Below are 26,170 nucleotides of genomic sequence, written 5' to 3' on the forward strand. Positions count from 1 at the left end.
TTTTTCTAAGCTCTTGGAGGATTGTCTGCATCAGGGGTGTGTGGCCCAATATGCCAAGGAGCTCCTGCTAGAATTCTACCCCTGGGTCCACTTCACCTGGAACTGTCTGTTCAGATTGGCAGCTGCAGTTCTTTGGAGTCTCAGGCAGAAACTCTTCTCCAACACCTGAAAACACCGGGAGGGGTGGGGACCTGATCTTGGGACCTTCTGTGTGCATAGCAAGTGCTCAGGTGCTGAGCTGCAGCCTCCTCCTTCATAAGCAACCTGTTCCATCTTATACTTCTATACAGTGGCACAAATACAAAAGAAAGAATAGCAGAGATCCCAGTGAAAAACCATTTTCAATTACAGTAGGGGCTGAACTGGAAAAAAGATTGAGAAGGGGACTTATTTTTTGTCATCCCAGGTCCTTCCCCCAGCACACACTTGCCACCCTCCCCCCCTGTTTGTTTTGTCCTGTAGTTTCATAGCCCACCAGCTAGCCTGTGCCACTGAGCTTAGAGAGTGATCACTTAAAAGCCACTGCAGGGCAGCAGTAGTGGCTTCCTAGCTGGCTCTTGACATTGCCTACATCCAATCTCGGCATCTCCTTATGCGATCAAATGGCTCAGCATCGCTTGTCACACATTATCCCAGCAAGGGAGTGGGCAATTACTCAGAGACTTGGTGGAAGCGTTATTGCTTTGTCGGGCTGCAGTCAAGAGGAAAAGCACAGGAAGGGGTGATGGGAGGGGGATGACAGGGTGTAGGTGAGGTGGGGAGAGCTGGCACTCTTGATGAAAGCAATTAATCCGCTGGGTAGTGCAATTTTGCTTAGTGTCAGTATTGGAGCTGAGGTTGGTTTCACACTCCATGATAAATTACTCAGGTGCCCACCTCCCCCCAAAATAAAAAGGAGTGGATGATAAAGAGACTGAGAGGCAGAGGACATTTTGTAGAAAAATAGGGGGTGGAGCTCATCCAGGGATAGTTATGCAGCTGCACTTACTAGTCAATGGACAAGGAGGGGGAACTCTCAGAAAGGTTCAGGAGCTGTGCTCCTGTGAGCTCCCACTGAATCTGAGGCCTGCTGAGAGGCATGGAGAATGTGTGTGAATGTGTCTGCGTGGGAAGGAATGTGTGTGGCTGGAACTAAAGGTCAGCTCAGTGAGGTAATCACTGGGACCTGGAACTCCACAAAGGACTTTCAGAGCCGCTGTTTTTCCTTCTTGCAGTCAGGTTGGAGGCAGTGCACACTGCCTCCAAGCATCTTTCCTGTTTCCTGATTACTAGGTGCTGTTGCCTAGGTCTCTGGGGCAGGCCTGGAAGGGGCAAAGCACATTCACATAAAAGGCCAATGGCAGCTGCTGCCACACAAGGAGGAGGAGCATTCTTCTGCCCCGAATCATGTCAGAGGAAGAGCAGAGGGCACTGGACACAAAACTGGTGGGCCCATCTGATCCTCCCACCTGAAACTCCTTTTCCAGTCAGTAGCCAGCTTTCTGTATCCCTCACCTAAGCCTGGTGTATTGGCATAGCAGAGCTGGGGGACATGAATCTTAGAGCAGAACTGCATATGCGGGGGGTGGGGAGGCATTTGTGAATTTCCTGCATTGTGCAGAGGGTTGACTAGATGACCCTGGAGGGCCTTCCAATTCTATGGCAGCCCTGTTCAGAGTTTTCCCATCCTCCTGTTGCTCTGTCATCATCACACCACATCATTTACCCTGTGGCAATCAGTGATGAGATTAAGAAAAGTCATAATGACATTCAAAGACAGGATACAAGTCATACTATATATACATATATACTATACATATATAGGAGGTTGAAGAATTCAACATGGAGCTGCTAGGGGTTTTTTTGGGGGGGTAGCCCTCATTGCTTCTTTAAAATATGCCTGTAATTTGGCTGTATTCCCTGGAACAATTTCTAAATATGACCATGGTCTCAGAAAGAGAAAGGGATGCTGCCCATCCCTTTGGTGGAGTGCCAGTGCATTATTCTAAGGGAAATGTTTGTTTTGGACATGAGAGCTGCTCACACATGGAGATGATTCTCTGTGCTACTATCACTGGTGCTGTGAATGCAAAAGTGGTCACAGTTGCAACAGAGCATCCCCACAGCAGTTCCCCCCCTCACTTTCTTTGCCTCAGCCCTCTGTGGCTAGCAGAAGAGTCATCTAGTGCAGGGGGTGTCAAACTCATTTGTTGTGAGGGCCAGATCTAACATAAATGAGACCTTGTCAGGCCGAGCCATGTTGAGCCGGGCCATGTGTGTACCCCTTTAAGATTAGGTAGCAGAGAGATAAACTTTATAAAGGACAAAGACAAGCACAATTAAATATATTTTAAAGTAAAATAAAACATGCTTAAAACATGAGCACTTGGTCTTCAAGGTGCTTTCTTTGCATGTCTACCGTGGGATCCAGGGAACTGAGCAAAGGAAGCTCCCCTCTTCCTCCCCAAGGGAGGCGACTCAGCCAATGGAGAAAATAGAGGCTTTGCTCTGCAAATCCTGTGTGATTGAGCAAACCTGGCAAAGCAAGCTGTTATGCAGAAGGAAGCAAGAGAGAGGGAGAAGAAAGCAGATAACAGCCACAGTTGTTTAGGGAATCCTCCACGGGCCTGATTTGGCCCCCGGGCTGCATGTTTGACACCCCAGTGGGCCATGGAAGCAAGGGGCCTTCTTGTGGGCAGGACTTGAAAAAAATGCACATCTTCCCAGCCACACAGGCTCCAAAGACAGTTTGACTGCAGTTTTGTCCAAAAAGAGTCTATCAAAAAAAGTTTGGAAAATACTGCAACAAAGCAGGATGAATAAAGAACAACATTGTGTGGATACTCCTGAAAATAGGGCTGCTGGAAGGAAGCCAGAGGGAGTAAATGAATCATAGAGTTGGAAAGGGATCTCTAGGGTCATCTAGTCCAACCCCCTGCACAATGCAGGAAATTCACAAATACCTCCCCCCTCACATACACTCCCAGTGACCACCGCTCCATGCCCAGAAGATGGAAAAATGCATCCTTGTGGGATCAGCTGGATACGCTCATTTCAGATAGCAGATTTCTGTGGGCTCTGTCAGCATTTTTTCAGGAAAGGCAGAGTGAGCCCATCTTGCACATAAGTTTCACAGCTGACCTACCTGTTGTCTCCACCTTCTCTCCCATCTCCCTCACTCCCATGTCTAGTGCAGTTAGTTTTGGATACGAGGAGTGCATACACATGGAGATGATTCTTTGTGCTACTCTCACTGGTGCTGTGAATGCAAAGGTGGTCATAGTGGCAACAGAGCATCCCCACAGCAGTTTGCTCCCACACTTTCCTTGCCTCAGCCCTCTGCGGCTTCCAGACCTTCTCTGGATACTCAGACCCTTTCCCCCAGTTATAGCTAAAGGCATTTTGGTTCCTGAGGGAGAAAACTTCTTTTGTGCATTCCTTCTCCCATAATACAATATGAGTACAATCCAGAAGGAAGTTTTCCTGCAACCTTTGTAAGGGAGGTGCTCTTGCACAGCTCATTTCAGTGAGACCTGCACGAATTCTCCCTGGATGGAGCCCTATAACTCTCACCAGCCAAGGCCATTCTCATGCTTTGTCAGAATGGAGCGATTCCCAAAGTGCAACATATAGTTGGCTTGAATTGTTTTCAGTGGATGGTCATTGTACCACTTTTATGTGCGTGTGTGCAATCAATAAGGGGCATTCAAGAGCCCCGCTGGGATCAGAGATTAAAGAAGAAATCAATCCAGTGTCTCTTAATCTTCTCTTCCTGCTCTTGGGCGCCAGCTGCAAGAGTGTTGCTACAGCACATTGGAACTTAAAAGTGAACCTGACAAAACAGGGCAGTCTGATTCAGAATTATGACCCCTTCATTTGCCATGTGCTTTGAATGGCCCTATCCACACTTGCCCAAAAGTCAACCTAATTGCTTTTTGCGGCACCACCCTGTTCCTTAAGAGCATAGATTTTTGGAAGGGAACCATACTGTTTCCCACCCACCCCCAGTAAGCTGCAAAATTACCATCTAAATGTCTCTATATTCAAAATTATGGTTTGAGCACGGAGGTTGAAGGATTTGCCCAACCTTACTCACACAGATTGCGGGTTAAGCAGGAGTGCCATCATGATCTGACAGCTAAATTACAAGTTTTGATTTTTAACGTGTATCGCCTGGTTTCACCAACCCGACTTTGCATCAGATGTCAGGTTGAGGGCATGTGTTTGAAAGGCACATGAGGCCGTGATTCAGATCAGGCACACAGTGCCAGAAGGGAGGGGCTTCAGCCTCCTCCACTACACCATCTTCCCTATTCAAAATGGCCCAGTGGGTGCTATATGCCCCATGGGGGGCTTCATACACTCTGATTGGCTACACAGGGCAGCCTGCCCTCCAAAAGGCATTTTTGTCTGGAAAAATGGTGCAGGGGGAAGGCAGGATCTCCTGCTCTCCCCACATCATGGTCCCAGTCTAAATGAGGGCCCTGCACTTTTGAGAACCAAGTTCCTTTGACAAGTACCTTGAGTCAGATAACTCTGGGGAACCCAGCCAGTTGAACACTGAGATGCATAGTTTGGCCCCAAGATGCCTTTGGAAGAATGTTAGATTATTAGAGGTCAAGCCTCTCCATCTTCAGGGAATCCGTTCTACATAGGCTTGTCTGCCTGGCACCCTCCACTGCAGAGGAAACTGGGGGAGGGGGATTTGAGGGAACCAGTCAGCATTTCTTCATTGTGACCTGACAGTGCACCCTGGATCATGCCAGTCACCCTCCATTGGCCGCAGACTGCATAAGAAGGCTGCTGCCTTTCAGAGGAAACTGGGGCATTGTTGCTGATCTTCTCACTGAAGGCCATACCTGGAAACCTTTCAAGGGTACCCCCTCTCCATTTCCTAGAACAGGAGCATCAAAGGGTTTTTTTTCATAACTGGGTCACATGATTTATGAGGTTGTGCCTCGCATCCATCCACTATCGTAGCTGCCCAGTAACTCCAATGTGATAACACTGGTCCTGAATGTCAGAGTTGAGTCGACAAGGTCCATACACATACTGGACATGCCTTGAACGTGAGTTAAGTGCATCAGGCAGTTTACTCATACCTATTTCCATTTAAGACCGACTTTGTCTTAAAGTTGGTCTGGGGGAGGGGGAGTCCATTTAAGACTTAACTTTGATGGTCTTAAAGGTGCTACCGGACTCCAGCTTTATTTCCATTTTATCAGTAATTCTTCATGATGCCCCAGTTAAATGATGCAATGTTAGTGGAAGTAAGCTTGAACAGTTTTAAAAAAAAAGTTTTGCTAAAAATCTCAGGCAAGCCTGTGGACCACATGTGGGGTGCCTGTCCCTTAGAACATCAGTTGGTAACTAAGGCTACTGATGATCACTCTCTCAGTGTACTGCCCAGTCTCACCATCCTCTTCTGCAACAGCGCTTTCCTATGATTGCTTTCTTCCCTTCTCAGGTTGTTCCTGAATAAGTTCTCTATCCGCCAGCGCACAATCCCAGCTGTGCATCCTGGAGAAAGCATCTTTGGTCCCACTCCTTACCTGAAGACTGCTCTGGCCCTTGACACCACTGGGCTGATGCCTCAGAACCAGCTGGAAAGTCTTTTTTTCAAGTGAGTTCCCTCTATGAGCTGTTGGACCAAGAATAGCTTGTCAGCCACAAGGATGCTGCTGCTGCTTTGAGAGAGAGGGTGCCACACAGCAGGTGATGCAAGCCAGGTTCCTACTAAAGGGGTCAACCCATGTCTAGATTGTAACCCTTCAGGCTGCAGATGAGGCTCATGTGGATGATTATTCCTCCATAGGAAAGACATGTCCTGGAGGCATCCAACAGGCCTGCTTCAGACTGGGCCCATGCTGCACAGCTTAAGCTCACCCATTCCACAATTTTCCTGATGTGAAAGAGCCCCAGTGGGTGGGGTGGGGGCATCTCAGCTCAGGAATATGGTGGAATGGCTTAGAGGTGGGGAGCTTAAGCAACCTTTTCTTGTATGCAGCTGGGCAGCTCAAAACTTCAGAGCACATCTTTTGTAAAGATGTTTTGGGGTGCAGATCAGGTGAGCCCCTACCTGCAGTTTCATGTGGTATAGCAGCCCAGATGCAGGTTTACCTGCTATACTTGAGTTGCCTGTCATATGCATGGCCCACTCTCTGCAAAACCCAGGGTTTTATAAATGGGGAGGGATATGTCAGCGACCCATCACGTACAATGGTTTGCAAAAAGAATTGTTACCGTGGTTACTTCCCATTTCAATATTACTTTGCTTGTTGCTGGAAACACGATCTGCAAACGTTGTGTTAATTGCCTTAAAAACAGCTGAGGTTTGCTTCCGCTGCATTCGCCTTCATAGCCCCTGCCGGCATATTATTTAATAATAGGGATTAATAATTAACGGCACTTGGCCTTGCTGGAGCAACATCAAGATGCGAATCCTGGATCTGATTAACATTGCGAGTGCTTGATTAATCAGGCCTTGGCGAAACTGGGAGGCAGCAGAGACATGGGATGAAATTGGGTGAGGGAAAGGGACATCTCAAGGGCCACTGCTAGCATGGAGACCAGGCTTACTTTCAGATTAATAAACAAGTTGATTTGGGCTCTGCATTAGCAGTGGCCTCTGGGATTTCCAATCTCACCCACAGTTTAATAAACTGGAAGATGTGTTTTATTCTTCCACAGATGAATATTCTCTGTAAGGCAAGATTAGTCTTTGGTAAGAATACTCCTTGGTGTGCTTTCAGACAGCTTCTGAGATCATGATATATAAGCTTCAGGAAAAAAAAATGCTGAAAATCCAAAGGTTTTAAAAAACCCATTTTCTTTACATGCAGAGGAGGCAATAATACTCATAATGAAGAACAGCTTGCTTCTTAAACAGTGCCTGCATGCACATGTGTCCTGTAACGGCTCATGAGCATTTGCAAACTTGGTTATGCGTGGTACCATATTTGCTCACATGTTGTGTGCAATCGTTAGCATAATTGTACTCAGACTGCAAGGATCTTTTTATCAGATAACAAAACAAGAATGGTTTTTAGGTCAGCTGTAGATGTAGGGTTAATATAGAGCCTCTCCAGTCTGGGCTATTATTGTATTATCCTGAGAACAGCTTTGCTGGTTGAAGTCAGTGTTCCCTAAACCCAGTATACTGTTTCCAACCACGTCTGGCCAAATACTTCAGGAATGTATACAAGAAGGCATGGAAGGTGCTAGTCTTGTATAATCTCAGCAGTTTGTATTCACAGATATACTGCTTCCATACATAGAGGTTCATTTTAGCCTTCATAGCTGATAGCTGTAAATATATCTCTCCTCCACAAATTTGTGGCATCTTTTTAAAAATCCACCAAACCCAGCATCTCCAGCAATATCCTGCCCCTGAGATGTGCGTTCAAGATATCACTGTAGTGGAGGAAGAGTCATGTTATTGGGAGAACACTTTGCTGGCTCTTTGACCCCTGTTTCTGGGGAGAATTTGCAGGCCACTCAAAGTGGAAGGAAAACAAGCTCAGATGCTCCCTCCTTATACTATCCCATTATACTTGCATGGCCAGCAGTGGGAGGGGGTAGGAGCAAAGGTATGGGGAGGGTTACAAAGCCAAAAAGATTTCGGAGAGAGCCTTCCCCTATTTATTTATTTTAACTTCTTAGACCACCCTTTCGTGGGCATGGCTCAGGCCGGCTTCCATCAGGAAATACTGCTTTGCCCTAGGGGTTTTTGAGCTAGGAAGGCGCAGCAGGCCCTCCACATGTGCATTTCTGCCTCCTTGCAGTTCTCTGGAGAGAGTAATAGGCGCGTATAGGCTTGTGCGTTTGCGTTCACGTGTAGGCTGGGTGGAATTGGGGCGCTGGCCTGTCTTCCGTGCGTCTCCTTGCGCGCTCATTTGTATGAGGATGGGCGCCGGCGCGGCACGCAGCGCAACCTTGTGAATATTCTAGTCGGCTCGTGAAAGTAGGTTACCTGTCATGTGCGACGCCTCTGATAAATGGCGACTGAGCGCCGAGCCCCGCGGGAGGGCTTGCTCCGGAATGCCAATGAAGGGCTTGCTTTGCGCGGCTCCAACCAAGCGGGGCCGCAGGAGGGGGGGATCGCTGGGCTGTACCAGCCGCTGACAGTAATTAGCCCGCCTCGCCTGCGCTAAGAAGGAGTTGCACAGCGTTGTAGGAAGCGTCGTCGCAAGGATGTCAGACAAGCGGAGGGAGAGCTGCGTCGTCGGGGGGTGGCATAGTGGGATGCGGGAACATCGCGCTGGCATCAGCCTTTCCTGCTTCTGCCCACAGCAGCGTGCAAAGGAAACGTTGCCTTCCTGGCGGAGCCTTGGAGGGAATACTTGGGGGGCCGGATCTGGCATTGGTTCACTGTTGTCCCTGTGGGCGGGGTGCCACGCTTTCAAATCTCTCTTTTTGCCAAGAAAGCACCAGGGGGGGGCTTAGGCGAGCCCCCGCCCCCTCACTTTCAGCTGCTCTGATTTGTTATATCGCCTTATAATTCTGATCTATCCTTAACTTGGTTGTTGAGTAGAGTGTGAGGCATCCTAAGGTAATTCACGTAAAGCGGATAGAGTGTTGGGCTTAGAATGTGGGTCCAAATGCCTACTCCGCCATGAAGCTTGACCCTGTCACAGGCTGGCAACCCAACCTACTTCGCAGGATTGTTGTGAAGGTAAAATGGAAAACTGTATGCAATCCTGAATTCTTTGGACTAGGGTAAAAATGTGACAGGTATAACTTATCTCTCAGGGATGGGAGTGGGGTTGTATGCTGCCCTGAGGTCCTTGAAGAGTAATACCGAAATAATGATGAATTAAAAATATTCTGTGTTTTGCTGGATGGCCCAGGCTAGCCTGAACTTGTCACATCTGGGAAGCTAAACAAATCTGATAAATAAAGTTAGCCCTGGCTAGTACATGGATGGAAGAGCACCAAGGAAGTCCAGGGTTGCTACACAGAGGTTGGCAATGGCAAACCACCTCTGAATGTCTCTTGTCATGAAAACTTCACAGGGTCTCCACAGTAAGTCATTTGCAACTGGAGGGCACTTCCCACCGCCATCAAAAGGATTCTGTAAGCTCTTCCTCTCTCTCGGTATTTTTGTATTTTCTGTATGTGCATCGGGAAGTCATGGCGACTTCTGGTGACTGACCCCAACTGTGGGCCTGGAGGATATTCAGAGAGGTGGCTGAATAAAGCCTGCCTCTGTCCTCCCAATTTTCTGGTATTCCAAAGAAGTCTCCCATTCAAGTACTTGCCAGAGTAGACCCTGCTTAGCTTCCAAGATCTGTTGAGATCAGGCTTGCCTGGGCTATCCAGATCACGGCATGATTCTGTAAGTTCTTAATAACTCTTGGACACTGTTAGAGCTTGAAATTTTGGTGTAAGCACCTTGCAATTAGTGCCAGCCCTCAAACTCCAGGAAATCAAATACAGGCTCTAAGACGCGTCCCCATCCCCATGAATAATCCTTTAAAAAAAAAACTCTTAAGGTTTGTACAAACAATCATTTATTCAGAGATGCCACAAGCACTCCTTTGTCGCACATAATACCTGCATCTTTCCTGCTGCACCTGGGTGGGGGTGGGGGGAGTTACAGCTGGTTTGTTTACCTGCAGCTTTCTCTGACATTCAATCTCTGCCTTCCTCCTGTAGTGGAAACTCCTCTGCTGCTTGCCCCACCATCCATGGTAAGGGTGGAGAATAGGGATGTGCAAAAAAAAAAAAAAAAATCGGTATTACACAGATTTGGAAGTATACAGGGGGAAAAAATTCGGAATCCCCGTATACTCCTGAATACCGCATTTGGAATAGCCGCATATACGGTAGATGTGCGGCTATTTCCGAATATACGGCCCTATTATACCCTATGGGCCATTGAAATCAATGGCAAATAGGGTATATTTGAAGCCACCTGAAGGGGAGGGGGGTTTGAGGGAGAGCCCCCAAATTTGCAGGGGACTCTCCCCTCCAACCCCCCCAAGTCCCAAAAAGATTGGGCCAGGGGATCCCATTTCAGGGGCACCCAAAGAGGGTGCCCCTATTCCATCATTATACCCTATGGGCCATTGAAATCAATGGCAACATAGGGCATAATTAGAGGTTACTGGGGGGCAGGGGGTTTGAGGGAGAGCCCCAAAAACTGCAGGGCCAGGGGGTCCCTGTCTTTGGGCTCCCCAAAAGGCCCATTGCCAACAATGATGGGGAAAGCCTAATTAGCCACTTCCTCACTGTAATTGTCGTGGGAAAAGTGGCTCTGGGGAGCAGGGGATTTTGAGGAGAGCCCCCCAAACTGCTGTGTAGCTTCAGGGCACTGTCCCACACAAAACCCACAAGGCCAAAAAGAAAAAAAAATTGGACCAGGGGGTCCAATTCTGGGGCACCCAAAGCCAAACCTAACTTCACACCAGAGAATCTCTATAGGACCCAAATGCACTACATCCCTCTATCTACTCTATGAACCCTGCAGGCCTGGAACCAATATAAACTCAGTTGCCAACATCACTGCTACAGAAAACACAATCGGCTCAAGGTCTGCTCTGCCACAGAACACGCAATCTACAGATGCCAGCTCTCCAGCCCTGCCCCAAACAACACGGGGAGAGCTGGCCAACCACAACAAGCCTGCTGGTTCTGGGTCTCTCACCCAGGTGCCAGCTTCCCTGCCACAGAACATGCAATCTACAGGTGCCAGCTCTCCAGCCCTGCCCCAAACAACACGGGGAGAGCTGGCCAACCACAACAAGCCTGCTGGTTCTGGGTCTCTCACCCAGGTGCCAGCTTCCCTGCCACAGAGCACACAATCTACTCTATAAAAACAAGAAAGTGACCCAGCCCACACACACCCTCGCCAACCCCCACACCAACCAAATCAAGCAGTAAACAAATCAAACAGTACTTTTAAAACAGTAAAAAACTCAACTTTTAACAATACAGGAACTTTGCCACCCCCCACCCCCCCCAAAAAAAACCCTTCACCCTAACCCCAAGAAATCCAAGCTACCCAAATCAGGAGAAGTAAAAGGACACTGCACTTTTAAAAGTCCTCTCACTAAATTAAGATATGGGCAAATTAGCAACCCCCCACCCCACCCCAGGCCCCCACCCCCAGCAGAACCTAACCCCAACCCCAAATAGGCTACCCACCCAGTACTCACCCACCCAAATCTGGATAAGTAAAGGGACTCTAGTCCTTTTACCAACAAAAACTAAAACAAGAAGAACCCCAAAACTGTCTTACCTTGTCTTCTCTACTCCTGGGAAGTCTGGTAAGGCTGAGTGAGAGAGCAGCAGGCAGCAGCTGAAGCCAAGGGCCAGCCAGCAGCAGCACAATCTCTCACACCAACACAGCAGCAATGGAGGAGTCCAGCCAGGAAGACTCCTTAGAAAGGTTCTCTGGCCCTACAGAGAGCAATTTCAAAAAATAGCACTGCTCTCTGATTGGCCAGACAACAGTGCTTACTTGGATACCCAAGTAAGCAAAAGATCAAAATAACAACAATGTAGCTGATGGCTGGGCCATCAGCTACACACAATAGCCCTGCAAAGCATGCATTTGCAATGCATTTTGCAAATGCATGCCTTGGATGGGCTGCTGAGGCTCCTCTTCCCCCTCCCCCCCCCTGATCCCAGGGAGGCTATGGGAGAGGGGGGAAGAGGCCACTAAAGGCGGGAAAGTAGGCAAGCAGCTCCACTGAGGCTGCAGAAGCTACTTTCCCACCTTTTCCATTGACAGCCGTATACTGCCGAATAGCTATTCGGCAGTATACGGCGAGCCGTATTCGGCTGCCGCATAATAGGTGGCAATGGGAATTGGCTACGGCCAATTCGGTATACAGCCGAATCAGTGTTGAGTTGGCTGTATATATGGTTCGGCCGAACCGAATGCACACCCCTAGTGGAGAATATCCCCTTTAGTTGCACTTCCTCCCTCCCTGGGTAAATTGGGACAGTAACATGGCCCAGGAGCAAACTTAGCAGACCCAGCTAACAGTGGCACAGAATGAAGTCACCCACATCCACTGTGTTCATCATTGGTCAAGTCAAAACTAGATAGCCCTGAGGCACAGCTCACCTTGCTCCTGGCCATCTCTGGCTCTCTACAGCAGTGGCCCACCAGGAACACTCCCTTTAAGCTAAAGGGCCAGTCCATTTTTTCTTGCTTTCCCCCCTTAACCTCCTTTTGGATATATCATCTAATATTCTTTACTAACAATGGGTCACATGCCCCTCCTGTTCTGATGGATTTAAGGCTGGGTGAACGGGATAGGCATACATATGTTTGCAAAGCTAAATCCACAGAAGCAGTGAGCTATTGGGCAAAGTCTCTCATATATATTATTCACACACACTTTTTCAGTAAAATCCCTATATGGAAGGAGGACAAGCTTCAGATTGAGAGAAATAAGTTTCTAACCCCTTGCTACATCTCCTTCCAAACTGATGGTTGAGTAATGTTTGTTCCCACTTTTCAGAGCACCACAGGCCTCCTTCCACCCCCTTTTCCTTACAGCTTCTTCTCTGTATCTGCTTCCTGACTCTTTGCCTTACTCCCGGAAAGCCTTTTCTGAAGAGTAGGCCTCTCTCCTCACAGAAACGAGTTAATGAAGAGTATCTGTCTGGCTGCTGGTTCCCAGCATTTCTGGGCTTCAGTCTGCCTCCTCTCATGGCCTCTTGTTTAGAAGTGGGCTTATGAAGTAGCAGGAGGTTGTTTGGTAAGGATCCTTCTCTTCCAGTTGTGTTCTAGACCTCTGAAACTGGATTTCGAAACTCCCATCCAGGACACCATACTGTGCAAAAGAACTAAGCACCCAGGGATTCGTGGGCTTTTTCTTCCACTTTTGTTCCCTGCATTTTGAGCCCCAGCTCTTCCAACAGGAGTCCTGAGAGGAAGAGGATGCCATAATGACTGACAGCGCAGAAGCTGAGACCCAGGCAGACTCTGATGTTTCTGGGCCCTCTGACTCCCAAGAGCTGTCAGGGAACAGGTGGCCAGCCATGGCTGTTGGGCCAGAAGCCAGGGCCAGAGAGAAGGTTTGACTATGACCAAGGACTCCACAATTGCCACCAGAAGCTAGGAGCAGAGAAGGCCAAAAGTTTAGGTGGAAGCTCAGATCAGACCACAGGGCATGAGAAAACCAAGTGAGGCTTTACAGGATGCTAGGCGGGGTCCTGCTGTAAGGGCCTGCAAACTTCAGGCTGCTTCTTCTAGCTCCTATAAAGAGTCTTATTTCAGGTCTGGCTGTTGTAGGATCAATAGGTTTGATAGCACTTGCCCCTAAGAGCAAGCAGGACACCTCTCCCCGCCCCCAGCCCCACAATTGCTCTTCTCCACAAGTTGCTGTTCTCCATGTCTCCGTCTTGGGTTTTCCTCAGACAGTCTTGGCCTGACCAGACTGATCTAAGAGTGACATTTAGACCTAGTAAATGCCTTTAATTTCTGACCTGGTCTATATTTAAATGCCCTCTCCATTATCTGACAAATAAGCCTTGATTCCAGATGACATGGGGCAAGTCCGCCCTCCCCTTGTTGACTCCAGGATCATCAATCCTTCTGTGTCAAGATCCGGGCGCATTCTCCCAAGAGGTGGGGCGTCAGGAAGACAGACAATATGACAAGAAGGCCAGGCTTTGCAAAGGACCATGGCTTTTGAATGGCCAGTGTGAACTCAACAGCACTGGAATTTCTGGCAAATCACTCGGCCTATTGAGAAACCCCCAGACAGGCAGGAAGTGGGGGACAAAAAAGTCCCTGTCTCAAGAACTAGCTCATCTTCCTTTGTACCACGAAAGGCAGAATCACAGCTGGTTGACCCCAATGAGATGGGGCAGAATTCTGTAGCAGAATTGATTGTCTCTGGATGAAGACAGATGACATGTTTTGAAAACATAGTACACTGTGCTCTACTCCTGTAAGCTGTTCACAGGGTCCCATGTTCTTTGCAGGACTGAATGTGATCTCTGCTGTCTGACTTCAGTGGCAGAGAGCAAAATCTGATTGGATCTTCTCTGGGATGGTGAGAAGGAAGCAGGTGCCCACAGTCCTGCCTAGCTTGGCTCCTGCTATGTGGGAAAATTCAGAAGTAACCACAGGACCCAATTTCAAGGGGGCATGCTTTTCTCTCCAAGTTTCTCTCACCTCTGCATGCTCTGAACTAATGTGAGCCCCAATGAAAGGAAATGGTTTCTGCTGCTTTTCTGTAGAAGGGTCAAAGGGTCAGTTGTACTGTCTTCCAGAAACATGTGCTTTTACATGTTTTCTGGTGTCATGTGTTCAAAAGAAGCTTGCTTTCACATGGACAGGTGAGGAAAGGGCTTGAGTAAGATTCAGCAATTTACGGCAAGTCCTGTTTCACTTTCTGTCCTTGCGTATTGGTTCAGGTAAGCAGTTCTGCATTTAATTCTAAGTGTTACTTTACATAAAGCTGATCCCTCTGCCCAAATAACTGATAAGGAAAGAGACCTTCACAGACACTTCAGCTATCCTGACTGCAATTTACTTGACTTCTTCTCCTGCTTGCAGATAGTTCTCTATATTTCCAGTGGAACTTCCAAGAATGTGCTTCTTAACTCTGTCCAGTGTAACCGCAAGTTAACAAACCTTTTCTGATCCCAGAGGCCCCTTTTTATAGCCGGAATCTTTCTTAACTGAGCCTTTAATTTCTTAGCCAAGTTCTGACTTGTTTCAGGGGGTCCTTGGGTAGAAGTCTGAAAGTGCTTCATGCCTATTGGCAAGTGCCTGAAACTTCACCAACACACTTCTGAACAGTTTCTGGATTTGATACTAGGACCAAAAGTAGCAAGTGTTGGGGAGGGAGCATAGGCATCCCTAGAGCGCCCCCCCCCCCCCGAGATTGTAAAACGTATAAAATGACAAGGGCTGTTTGCATGCCATCACATCACAAAGGAAAATGTTGTGTGCCTTGCACATTCATGCACAAGAGTGTGAGAGCAAGCTCAGCATTTCAAAAAATAAATTCTCTTTCTCTCAAGCCAGGACTGGGAGTTCTGTTCTCCTCCAAATTTGCAGCAATTCCTGCTGAGGAGAAATTCATCAAATTGCCGGGACGCAGCCAGGGAGCGGAATGACAGCTGCGTGGCCCAGGGGGAAACCATCACTTCGGATCATTATGTTCTGAGCAGCTTAAATATATTTTTGTCCCAGAAAAGGATGGCATGAAGCGCTCAGGAAAAGGTTTATTTGAAAAGCAATCGCTTTGAGGGGGGCTTCTGGGCACCTTTTAAATTATATTTTCTCTTTAATGCATAGACAGGACTTCTTCCCGCATCTTTTATTTTCACTTATGTCGCTTGTTCAGAAATAATGCTCTGAAGGAATGGCAGGCTTTGTAAGGGAGTCCAGAGGGGGCTTTTGCCTTTTGTTTTTTTATCTCCTGACTAATTTAGACAGATGTAGCCAGGAACCCAGAGAGAGCTGATCCAAGAGTCACAAGGGGCCTCCTCCTTTTCTCGGAGAAAGCTCAGGGGAGAGGTTTTCACTGAATTTTAGGATTTTCTCTCTGCCTCTGAAGAACTGAAGCATCCTGTGATCAAAGTGGAAAAGTCTCTGGGTTTAAATGGAAGTTTCCACGGATATTATTGCTAGTGCTGACCAGAATTTTAATCTTGGTTCAGAGCCCCCCCCCCCCCCCCAGAGCCTTCAGTACACTTTGCTAGAGGAGTAAGATTTTTAGTAATTTCTGGCAACACAGGCAGAGGACTTCTCTTTCAAAATGGCGCCCGCCTGTGTCTTATATTGGGAAACAACATCAGTGGTTGGGGGGGAGGGAGAGCTGTTGCAAATGTAGGCTGATGCTCCACCTACTGCTCCTCCCCTTTAAACTGCCTTTGTTTGGCAGTGGGGCATACTAGCTGAGCCTCACTGGCAAGAAGGAATGGTCAGCTGCTGAGCTCAGCTGAAGTTTGTATTGAAGGCTTGCTGGTGATGCTCAGCTGCGGGTTTATGGGTCTGGGTCACATGACTCTGTTTTGTTCTGTTTTCCTCCCCTGCAAGAAGAGCCAGCCCCATGCATCCACATGGCTGTTTTGGCCTTGAATGTAAATGACATACGTGAAAGTTAAAGTTCTGCCCAGAGGAGCTTATGTGTCTAATTCAACTATAGCTTAAGCAGTTGCAAAATCCTGTTGATATCAACCAAAGAGTGAAAGCAAGTTTGAAAAAGAATACGATTGATTTGTTCACTGCATTTGCAGCCCAGGAGTGAGCTCAGGGTGGCATCCACAGGACTGCCCTTTGTGATTCTTGCTTTAAATTTTTGCAGTAGCCCAAGGCAGCCTCTTTTGTTTCGTGACTGGGAGGGGATTTAAAGCAAGGGACCCACTAGTCCAAGTCAAATCTTGTTTCCAGTAGAAGCCAAAGAAATTGGTGGTTGATTCCAGCCCTTTGGCAGGGAGATCCAAGTGCTAGCTAAGAAATTTGCTTGGCAACTTAGCCTTGAAAATCGCTATCCATTCTAAAATCAGAGCCATTTCCATCAGGTTTGAAATTGGTCCAAACCTCCCATTCATACGTTTTCCTCCCTGAGATCTGAAAACCGTGAAATTTTGTTTGTTCACCCCTCTATGTTTCATCAGCTGCCAGATTGTTTTTTTCCCCTGCTGCTTTTCTTTTCTCTTCTATTTGATATTGATGTCCCTTGTTGTTTTCTGTGTTTGGTGATTAGCATTTTAAGCTGTGTGATGTTTCAACATTGTAAGGCCCAGCAAGCATTTTTTTTTTTACAGAGTGAGTGGTCAACAGATATTTTAAGTAAAATAAATAATTGGGTTCCAGCTTCTTTCTGAAATCCCGGGATTTGGGAGCTTCCGTGCTTGTGCTGGACCCTCTGCATTATAATTTAAACAAATAAGGGATCCAAGATATAGCCCCAGAAAACCCCTTCCAGTTGTGCACAGCCTAGGTTTAAATGTTGACTGCATTGGCTGGTAGATACTTGTTACTTTTTAGAAGCATAATGGACTCTGAAGAGCATAGCTTGCTTTTTTAGATCACATTAAATGCCCACATAGACCCACTGTAGCTGATAGCCTCAGTACACTCCTAAGCAGGGCATGAAGTTCATGGTCTTCCTCTATTGTCTGACCCCAGTGTCTGCTATTCAAAGGCATACTGCTCCTGTACATGGAAGTCTCCAGTTAACTCTCATGGGTTACTGACCCACATTCCTTTTCTGTCCCACTGCATCTCTTGGATTTGCATCAACTATCCAGTGAGATGAGGTTGAAATCTGAACCCTGGTTTTCCAGTCCAATGTGTCTGTCCCTTGAGTTAAAGGAAAGGGTTAAAGTACAAAAGGAGGGGAGGTCACAATTCCATTGCTCGCTGATATTTTACCCCCTTCCTCTCTGTCTCTCCAGTTCCCAGTTTGACCAGCAGATGGTGCTCCTCCAAGACGGCTTTCTGACCTTCCTATACTGTGGTGGCAAATGTCATTGCCCCTGTCCTGTCCGGCGTTGGCTCTTCCAGGTAAGCGCAGCAGCTCTCTTGCAAGCAAAGGACATGCCACTAGATGGCAACGGTGCACAAGGTGTGAGCAAGACAGGCAGGCCCTGGTAATGGCATGTCATTCTCCTAGGTCAGGAGGGCTCAAGACTCATCTCTGCCACACAGGATAATCTAACGCTGCAGGACTGATCAGATAGCCTTATTACCATGTACAGCTTTAAACACAGGCCTTATGGAATATTGTAAGCCATGTGGGACAGGACCTTTGTTATTGTGAATCCCAACTTTGCTTTTGCAAAGGTCCTTGAAAGGGTAGGATTCTGTGCATCTTTGACATGCTAGCTCTCCATTTCCACTTTTTAAGCCAAGCCCTTGTTAAAGGGACACAATGTATATTGCAAGCTTGCTGGCAACCCCCTGATTGGTATCTAGCTCTGGACAAGAACAGTTCTGCATTTCTGTTGCAGAAGCTAATTACATATATTGCCTATTGGCTGCCTTCTCCATGATGTCATGCAGAAATCTCCTTCTCCCATCCCTGGAATAGTTTCCTCTTTACGTTTAATTAATAAGGTGATGAATTAACAGATGAGCACTTCCCCCCCAGACACACACCACACACAAGCTCCAGGATGCCACTGTGAGCTCTCTGTACTCAAGACTGTGGCTTCCCGAGGGAACTGAGGCTCTGTGAGCAGGCTGGTGCTTTCTGAAACCTCCACCACTGGAACAGCTTCTTCACCAGCTTTTGGCATCTCAGATTCTCAGTTTGCATGTAGACTGCCTCCTCTCTTCTGATAGCAGCTCTGGTCTCATGATTGTGGAGCCTGTTTCGGCCTGCCCAGGTTTTTTGATTGTTTCTCAGTTGTCTTCCACCAGGATTTCCTTACACAGAGTCAACCAGTTGTTTGTTTCTTTTCCTGCAAATACGAGGCCTGCTAAGAATGTTTTCAAAAGTGAACCTTCGGGTTCTTGGGATGCCAAGTTTTGGGACAGCTGCCGAATAGTGTACTTTAGGTGTCAAACAAAAGATAGGTGTGCCTGTTGGTTGGGATAAGCTGATTTTCAGAGGCTGAAATGTTACCAGGATATAAATACCAGGCTTACTTGTGTATCCTTCCCCCTACTCTGATCACTAAATGTCCTAATATGCCCAAGTTCACTTGGGGCCCACCATACAGAGTTGTCAGTACTCCCATTAAAATGTAACATAGGAAGACTCCTAGAGAAGACTGCGGGGCCATCTGTCCCAGCATTTTGTTCCCAGCTACAACCAGCCAGATGCTTAAAGGAAGCTTACAAGCAAGGCATGACGGCCACTGATTCCCCACCCCTATTAAGAGGCAGACCTCCTCTACAAGCAGAAGACATTTTAGCTTGCTGTTGTCTCCGAGAGCTGTTTATATGCTAATATTCTGGAGGTTTTGTCTAAAGCCTCTGAGCTAGAGGCTATGGCCCTACCTGGTGTCAGGGAGTCATGTGTCATATGATGTAGCATTTTCTGTTGTCTGGTGCCAGTCTGCTTTAGAGGGTGATCCCCCAGGTTCTAATACTTTGAACAGATGGAGAAAATTTTTTTATCTGCTTTCTTCAAACCATTCAGAATTCTGTATACCTCTATACTGTGTGCTTTTTGAATCACCTTTACTGTAAATACCTGGCTTGTTTGTCCCTGCTCAGATGTTGTTGGAAAATGGGTTTTGCCCCCTGCTTCCCTGGAACATCATGGGGGTTTCCCTCAACTTTTCTTTTTGCCAAAGCCTGCTTTATTCTGATCTTTTTGGAAAGATTGCCCTTTTTCTTGCAGATTTATAAGGGGAAATGTACAGCTTGCTTTTTTGCCTTATAATTCTGTAGAGGAAAGGGTTAAAGAATTAGACCAATTTTGCACTAGAGCTTTAATCTTGGTTTAACTCTGTCCCCAAACTGACTTTCTACACTAAAACCATTGAATCATAGAGTCATAAAGTTGGTGTCTCCAATTCTTTGATTCTAGTGTAGAAAGTCAGTTTGGGGACAGAGTTAAACCAAGATTAAAGCTCTAGTGCGAAATTGGCCTTACTTTCTTTAAAAAAGCTGGTACCTTGGGGGATTGTGACAATAGAGCATTATAGCAATCTAGCAATACTGTGTTTTAATGTGAAAGAGGAAACAGCAGCCTTGGGGGGCTGGGATTGTTGGGTTTTTGATGCAATTTCACTTCCTGTTGTCATGAGTTAATTAAGTGTTTGTATATGCATGCTGATGTTTAGCCAGTGAGTAGGTAGAGCCAATGAGAATGTTTGCATGTACTTCCCGCCAAGGCTAGGTGTCAATATGCATAGTGACCATTGAGGGAGAGCCCTAATAGGCTAATCCATATATTTGGGTGGTGGTCTAGGGGAAAACATTTGGTCAGTTTTATTGCCCTTTGTGTTAAGCCCTTAGATCTCCATGAGCAGTTGAAGTTAGGACTCAAGAGAGTCGAGATGTAGACTAGAAGCTAGATAGGATATTGAATCCTTCTTTGTTTTCTAGAAATCCGAGTCATACCTTTTCTTCATTAGTAAAGTAAACTGCTTTGTTTCTTAAGCTAAACCGTGTGCCTGGCTGTTATTCGTGGTTCTCTCCACGTTACTCTGCTAATCATATATCTTTAAACCCCAACAGGGATAGGGAAAATGTGGGGGAACCCTCCATCTTGAAGCCCTGCTGAATCAGTAGCCACAGCAGCAATGGGGGTGTTGTGAGAATTCTTAGCATTCTGGGCTATTTTCCTCAAAATCCAAAAACAGATAAGTTGAAGGATCAAACAGAATTATCTTTTAATAATAATAATAATAATATTTTATTTATTCCCGCCCTCCCCGCCGGAGCAGGCTCAGGGCGGCTAACAACATTTCATACAATAAATTATACAATGGATATTAAAACAACATTAATCTTAAAAACATTCTAATTATGTTAAAATCAACATTTCTGGTGCTATTCTATCAGCAAATATGATGGCAAATCATTTTAAGCAAATCCTTCGATCATTCAGTCGGCAAAGGCCATCTTAAAAATGATGGTCTTGCAGGCCCTGCGGAACTGTTCAAGGCTCCGCAGGGCCCGCACTTCTTCCGGGAGCTGGTTCCAAAGGTGTGGCGCTGCAATAGAGAAGACCCGTGTGCGGGTGTTTTGAAGTCTTGCCTCCTTTGGCCCCGGGATAGTCAGCTGGTTCTTCCCCGCTGACCGCAGTGCTCTCTGGGGTTCATATGGGGAGAGATGTCCCTTAGGTCCTCGGCCATATGGGGCTTTAAAGGTAATAACCAGCACTTTGTAACGAACCTTTGTAACGAATCTTACTCAGAGATTTCTTGACAAGATAGCAGCTTAATGTACATGCATGGATCTAGAGGCAGAGCTAAAAGACTCCCAAAGTCAAAAGAACGAAGAACGTATAGGATTACACATCTATATGCTCTAGGGTTGCCAAGTCCAATTCAAGAAATATCTGGGGACTTTGGGGGTGGAGCCAGGAGACTTGGGGGGTGGAGCCAGGAGACACTGGGGGCGGAGCCAGGAACAAGGGTGTGACAAGCATAATTGAACTCCAAGAGAGTTCTGGCCATCACATTTAAAGGGACAGCACACCTTTTTAAATGTCTTCCTTCCATAGGAAATAATGAAGGATAGGGGCACCTTCTTTTGGGGCTCATAGAATTGGACCCCCTGGTCCAATCGTTTTGAAACTTGGGGGGTACTTTGGGAAGAGGCACTAGATACTATATGGAAAATTTGGTGCATCTACCTCAAAAAACAGCTCCCTCAGAGCCCCCGAAACCTCCAGAACAATTCCCCATTATACCCTATGAGAATCGATCACATAGGAAATAATGAAGACGTTTCCCTCCCCCCCCCCCTTTCTGGCCAGTCTGAAGCAGCGGATCAGCCTCACAACTCACCATTTGCTGCCAGCTTCTTCACAGAAACACACACAGACACACCATCCTAAATGGAAGCCTTTCAAGTCAAGCCTCTGGAGGTGCAAAGGCACATGGTCCTTTGCAGGCGGGGCTCCCTCTCTCCCCCCCTCCCCCGCCAGCCAGCTGATTGGGACTGGAAACAGCCTGGGAAAACTGAAGAAAGGCTGCTGCGATCGGGGCTGGGTGGGAAGGGCAGGGCAAGGAAAAGCTGCTGAGATCGGGGCTGGGTGGGAAGGGCCACCATTCCCCCCCGCTTTCCAGAGTTTTGGCTAGCGGGAGAAGAAGGCTTCAAATCGGGGGTCACCAGGCAAAGCGGGGGATTTGGGAAGCCTAATATGCTCTAAACCAATTACAAGTGTTAAATACAAAATTTCCCTTATTTAGCCTGTGGCAGATAAGGCTGCACTGGCCTACAAGCCCTGTTGCACTGTGCCCTCCAAGGTTTTTCCAACACTTGGGGAAGCTTCTCTTTCTCTCTTGGGTAACTCACCACAACCACCTGACCTTTGTAAGGAATTGCCTGCTGGGAGGGTCAGGACTCCCTGTTTCCCTTTCTAGTTGTGAGGCCTTGCCTCTGTGTCTCTTGCTGCCCAGAGCTTGGTCACCATGAGGACATTTTACTGCCTTGTGCACCCCTGGAGGAATAGCCACTTGCTAACTGCCTGCCTTCCCCTGGCTTCCCTTTTAAAATAGTGTGTCCAAGCAGGTGGAGATCTTTGTGGTACAGAGAACCACTACCAGCATCCAAAGTTATAAAGTATTTAGTAAAAAGAAAATGTTCACAAGCATATTTTCACACAGCACCACTCTGAGCAAGGGTTTCAAAAGAAGTGGGCAAAACGCAATTCGTCTGTCTCTCTCTCTCTATACGTGCCTATCAAATGTTAAAATATAGGATTGGCTCCTTAGCTTAAGAAATTACAGAACTCTGCAGAGTAATTATTACTTCGAAGCTTCTTTCAGCTGACCAGGTCACTGCATGGCTAATGGCTGCCTCCTCTAGACCGCAGTTAAAAGTTCTGTCTGCTCTGATGGACTCAGTACCAAAGAGAGCCCTTCTTCATTGCTCCCCTGAGTTTTATCAACTCTCTTTCCCTCACCCACTGGCCAGGTCAGGCCAAGTCAGAAAAACTTCAACAGAAGTCTCCAGAATTTTGCTTTCTGAAGTCTCTCTAGTATTTAACACCTCCAAATCTCTGTTCCCTGCTTGAAGGTGGAGGTTGGAGAACTTCACCATCCCATTGTCCAGACCTATTAGCATTTGTATAAAGGTGGGCTGAGGTAAGTATGGAAAACAGTTGAACTGGCTTCCCCTCTTCCTGTCTGTTCTTTGTCCAGAGAGGAAAAAATAGTATTTTAAAACTTGGAGTGAAGGTTTTACTCATTTCACACCCCCAAAAGGGAAAAAAATAGCCTTTCTAACATTATCTCATCAGAAAGCTAGGTGTCTTTAACTGGTTCAGCTAGCTGCAGTGAGGTAGAACATGAGACTCTCTTACCAGAATACGTGTGAAACTGTAAAAGCCTAATGGTGATTTTAGATCACGTGCACAGAGAAGCTGATAAGGCTTTCTAGGATAGTTACCAGAAACAGGGATTTTTCTCAACAGGGGATACCACAGGAAATCGTCTCTGTGCGGAAAACCCCATTGCCTCTTTAAGACAGATTGCTTCAACTACTTTAGCTGCCCTTTTCTGCACCATTTCCAGCATATGCTCCAACAATGTGCGATTCTGATCAAACGGAGTCCTGAGTTTCAAAGGATGTCTTTGCAAGGCTAGTTCTCGGAGCCCTTCTGCATATCCGCAAACCCTTGGCTCTCTTCCAGCTCTCTCTTGCCTGGGACAAGCCTTTTAAATACATTATACACCTCCCTTTCCTTCCTGCCTCACATCCCGCCAGATAATAATGCTGTGCATTTACAGTGCGCTCTTCCTGCTCCCAGCACTTTGGCAACCTACTTCTCATTACCCCCCAGGGATAGGTGGGCAAACTGCATTTGCTTCCATCAGTGTGGGGTCCTGAGGCACCTGGAAAGAGACCATGCCATAGAAAACCTCATAGCAAAGAGCCTTTCTGAACAGGGCCCAGGAGATTTGATTTCACTTTTTGGCTCTCAATGCTGCCATGGATCTCTTTGGTGCTTCCTCCCCTAGGATATGATTCCCATTCCTTAAAGGGTGGTGGTGGTTTGATCATCCTTCCTGGACACGAATCGTCTTTTACAATTCACTACCTGCCCCTGCTGAGTTTAAATTTCAGATGGAGTCTCAGGTCTCTACTGAAATACAGACTAACCACAAATCACAGTCGGTGCAGCTGCATTTACCCCTGTAAATGCATACTGTTCTGGTGCATTCTGAAGGGCGTGTAAATTGTGCAGTCTGCACACAACACCTGCCCCACATTTGATGTTCTGCGGACTGCATCAAGCACAGTCCAGGCCAGAGAAGTGCCCAGTGTTGTATTTACCTGCCAAAGCATTTGGTGGTAGATGCTTCCACAAGGGTGATTTGGAATTTCTGTGCTGATCACATGCATCCCTGCTTCTGCAGGAGGATCTGTAGTCTGCCAACTCATGGGAGAGTATCCCAGAATTCCCCTTTGTTAGAGGGTAAATAGCCATTTTTCCACCTTGGAGGATAGGGCTGCTTAGCTCCCGGTCCGGGTGGGAATTCCCCCACCTGGGAGGTTCACATTTGGCCGGTGGGGGGAATTTCCCCCTATGTAGCCGGCATGATGACATCACCCAGAAGTGATGTCATCACGCTGGCAATGGCACACAGCGGCCACTCTTAGCATTTCTGGGAAAACTCTATGTTTTTCCTAGATGCTCCAGCGATTTGGGAGGGAAAACTCTATGGTACAATAGGTACCATAGAGTTTCCCCCTCCCATGTGGCTAGAGCATCAGGGAAAACCATAGAGTTTTCCCGGAAACGCCTAGAGCAGCCATGTGCAGCATCGGCAGCACAATGATACCACTTCCGGGTGATGTCATTGCGTCGCGTGCACGCTTTGTGTGCGAGCGAAAGTCCCCCACTCTGGGAAGCAGGGGACTTGGCAACCCTATTGGAGGATAGTGTCTTAATGGGAATGGCGAAGTGGCTATAGTATATTAACAGTTTGGGACCTGCAAGATATTGCCACGGCGAGCGGGTGAAGTCTAATTGTAACTCTTTCCCCAGCAGTAGAAGACTGTTGCGTTCTGTTGCTAAATGACAAGCATCCTGCTAACCTAGTGTGGTAGGACAGTTGGCTTCATTGCTGAGTTTGGGGGCTAGATAAGCAGGAAAGCCTCATCCATCCTGAGCCCAAGAGGCACAGCATGGCTTTGATTTCTGCTTCCCTATGAATTGTGGGCTTCTGTCCTCCATGTTCCACTAGGAACACAAGCAGGTCACTTTCCCCTCGCCATCTGTTTCTCTCCCTTGCCTCCTGCATTGGACGCTCACCCACCCTCAATCTTCCATGGAAGGTTTAGTTCTCATCAGGCCACTTTTGGACGGAGGCATTTTGCACACAAAGTAATATTTTTCTGTGCTGCTGGAAGAGTATGCAACTGTGCAGAAATCTGTGTTATGTCTCTGAGGGGTCATGTTTTTCACTGTCCTGCTGATCACCACAGAACACTTAAGACTGGCTATTAGAGGTCCAGGAGGAGCTGTGACTCAGCTGTAGAGCATTTGCTTTGCATGTAGAAGGTTCCAGGTTCCATCCCCTCAGTCCCCAGCATCTCTAGTTAAAAGACTCAGGACGCAGGTGATCTGAAAGGCCTAGACAGCCAGTCTGAGTAGACAGTACTGGCCATGATAGACCAAGGGTCTGGTTCCCTAAAAGGTAGATTCACATGTCACAATGCTGTTGTGGACTGCATGTCAATATCAGGGCATCCCAAACTGTCTCTTCCAGATGCGGATTTCATGGGGCTGTTCAGATGAATCGAGTTTTAACTGACTGTGTTCAGTTAAATGGACATAAACTGGCATATGAGTAATACGCTGTTTCTGAAAGACAAAACAAAAGAATATGCTCTTGTTAGATGACGCATGCCCAGATTGTGGCATCTCAAAGGAGACATTTCCTCCCAAGTGCAGGGAAGGAAGGGGATTGACTTTTCTAAGATGTCCTTGTTACAGTTGCTTGTAATAAAAATAACTGATACAACTAATTTAAAAAACGTGTTACTTGATTAATTGGGAGAATTTGTTTTAACAGCTAAAGACGTTCTTATTCAGTTAATCTGATTAGTTAGCTCAACCATGTAATCCTAAACAGAATTGCACCATTCTTTCCTTTGAAATCAATGAGTTTTGCAGGGTATAACTCTGATTAGGATTGCACCATTAGTGTTGCCTCTTCAATCCTAATCTACCCCTTCTCCCCTCCCTCCCCCCTGAAAAAACGTGTGCATTGTGATCAGTTTGCGCTTGAAGGGAGCCAGGGTATAGAATTTGGCAGTTTTCCTCTGCCTTTGAAGAGAAGTTGAATTTGAGAGCACACGGCGCATGCTCTTCCCTCACCGCCCCCCCCCCCCCCCCCTCCCCAGGCCTGGTCTCTTTCAGCATCAGTTTAAACTTCCAATGGATCTTGACATTGCTGAGTGGAGCCTGAAAATTTGTGTTGCTTACAGGGAGCTGGCCTGGAGGCTAGAAGGAAGGCCTGCAGCTCCTGTCTCTGCTTTTAAAAACCGAGTTCCATCCTGGGTTACTGGGAATGGACTCCCCACACATCCTTTGGATGTGATCATGTAGGATGCTTTTGAGGGGCACAGGCA

The 26,170-nt window shown here is 47.1% G+C and overlaps 1 protein-coding gene across 1 annotated transcript in view; it reads left to right on the forward strand.

Moving 5' to 3' along the window:
- Window positions 1–26,170, forward strand: part of FAM178B (family with sequence similarity 178 member B) — a 235,287-nt gene that overhangs the window by 7,450 nt on the left and 201,667 nt on the right. The window contains exons 4-5 of the mRNA XM_060251835.1: window positions 5,447–5,602; window positions 17,359–17,467. Of these exons, the coding sequence (XP_060107818.1) occupies window positions 5,447–5,602; window positions 17,359–17,467 (265 nt within the window). The remainder of the gene's footprint in view (window positions 1–5,446; window positions 5,603–17,358; window positions 17,468–26,170) is intronic.

Source organism: Heteronotia binoei, chromosome 12 (genome assembly GCF_032191835.1).
Source record: "Heteronotia binoei isolate CCM8104 ecotype False Entrance Well chromosome 12, APGP_CSIRO_Hbin_v1, whole genome shotgun sequence".
In the NCBI taxonomy this organism is placed as follows: Eukaryota; Metazoa; Chordata; class Lepidosauria; order Squamata; family Gekkonidae; genus Heteronotia; species Heteronotia binoei.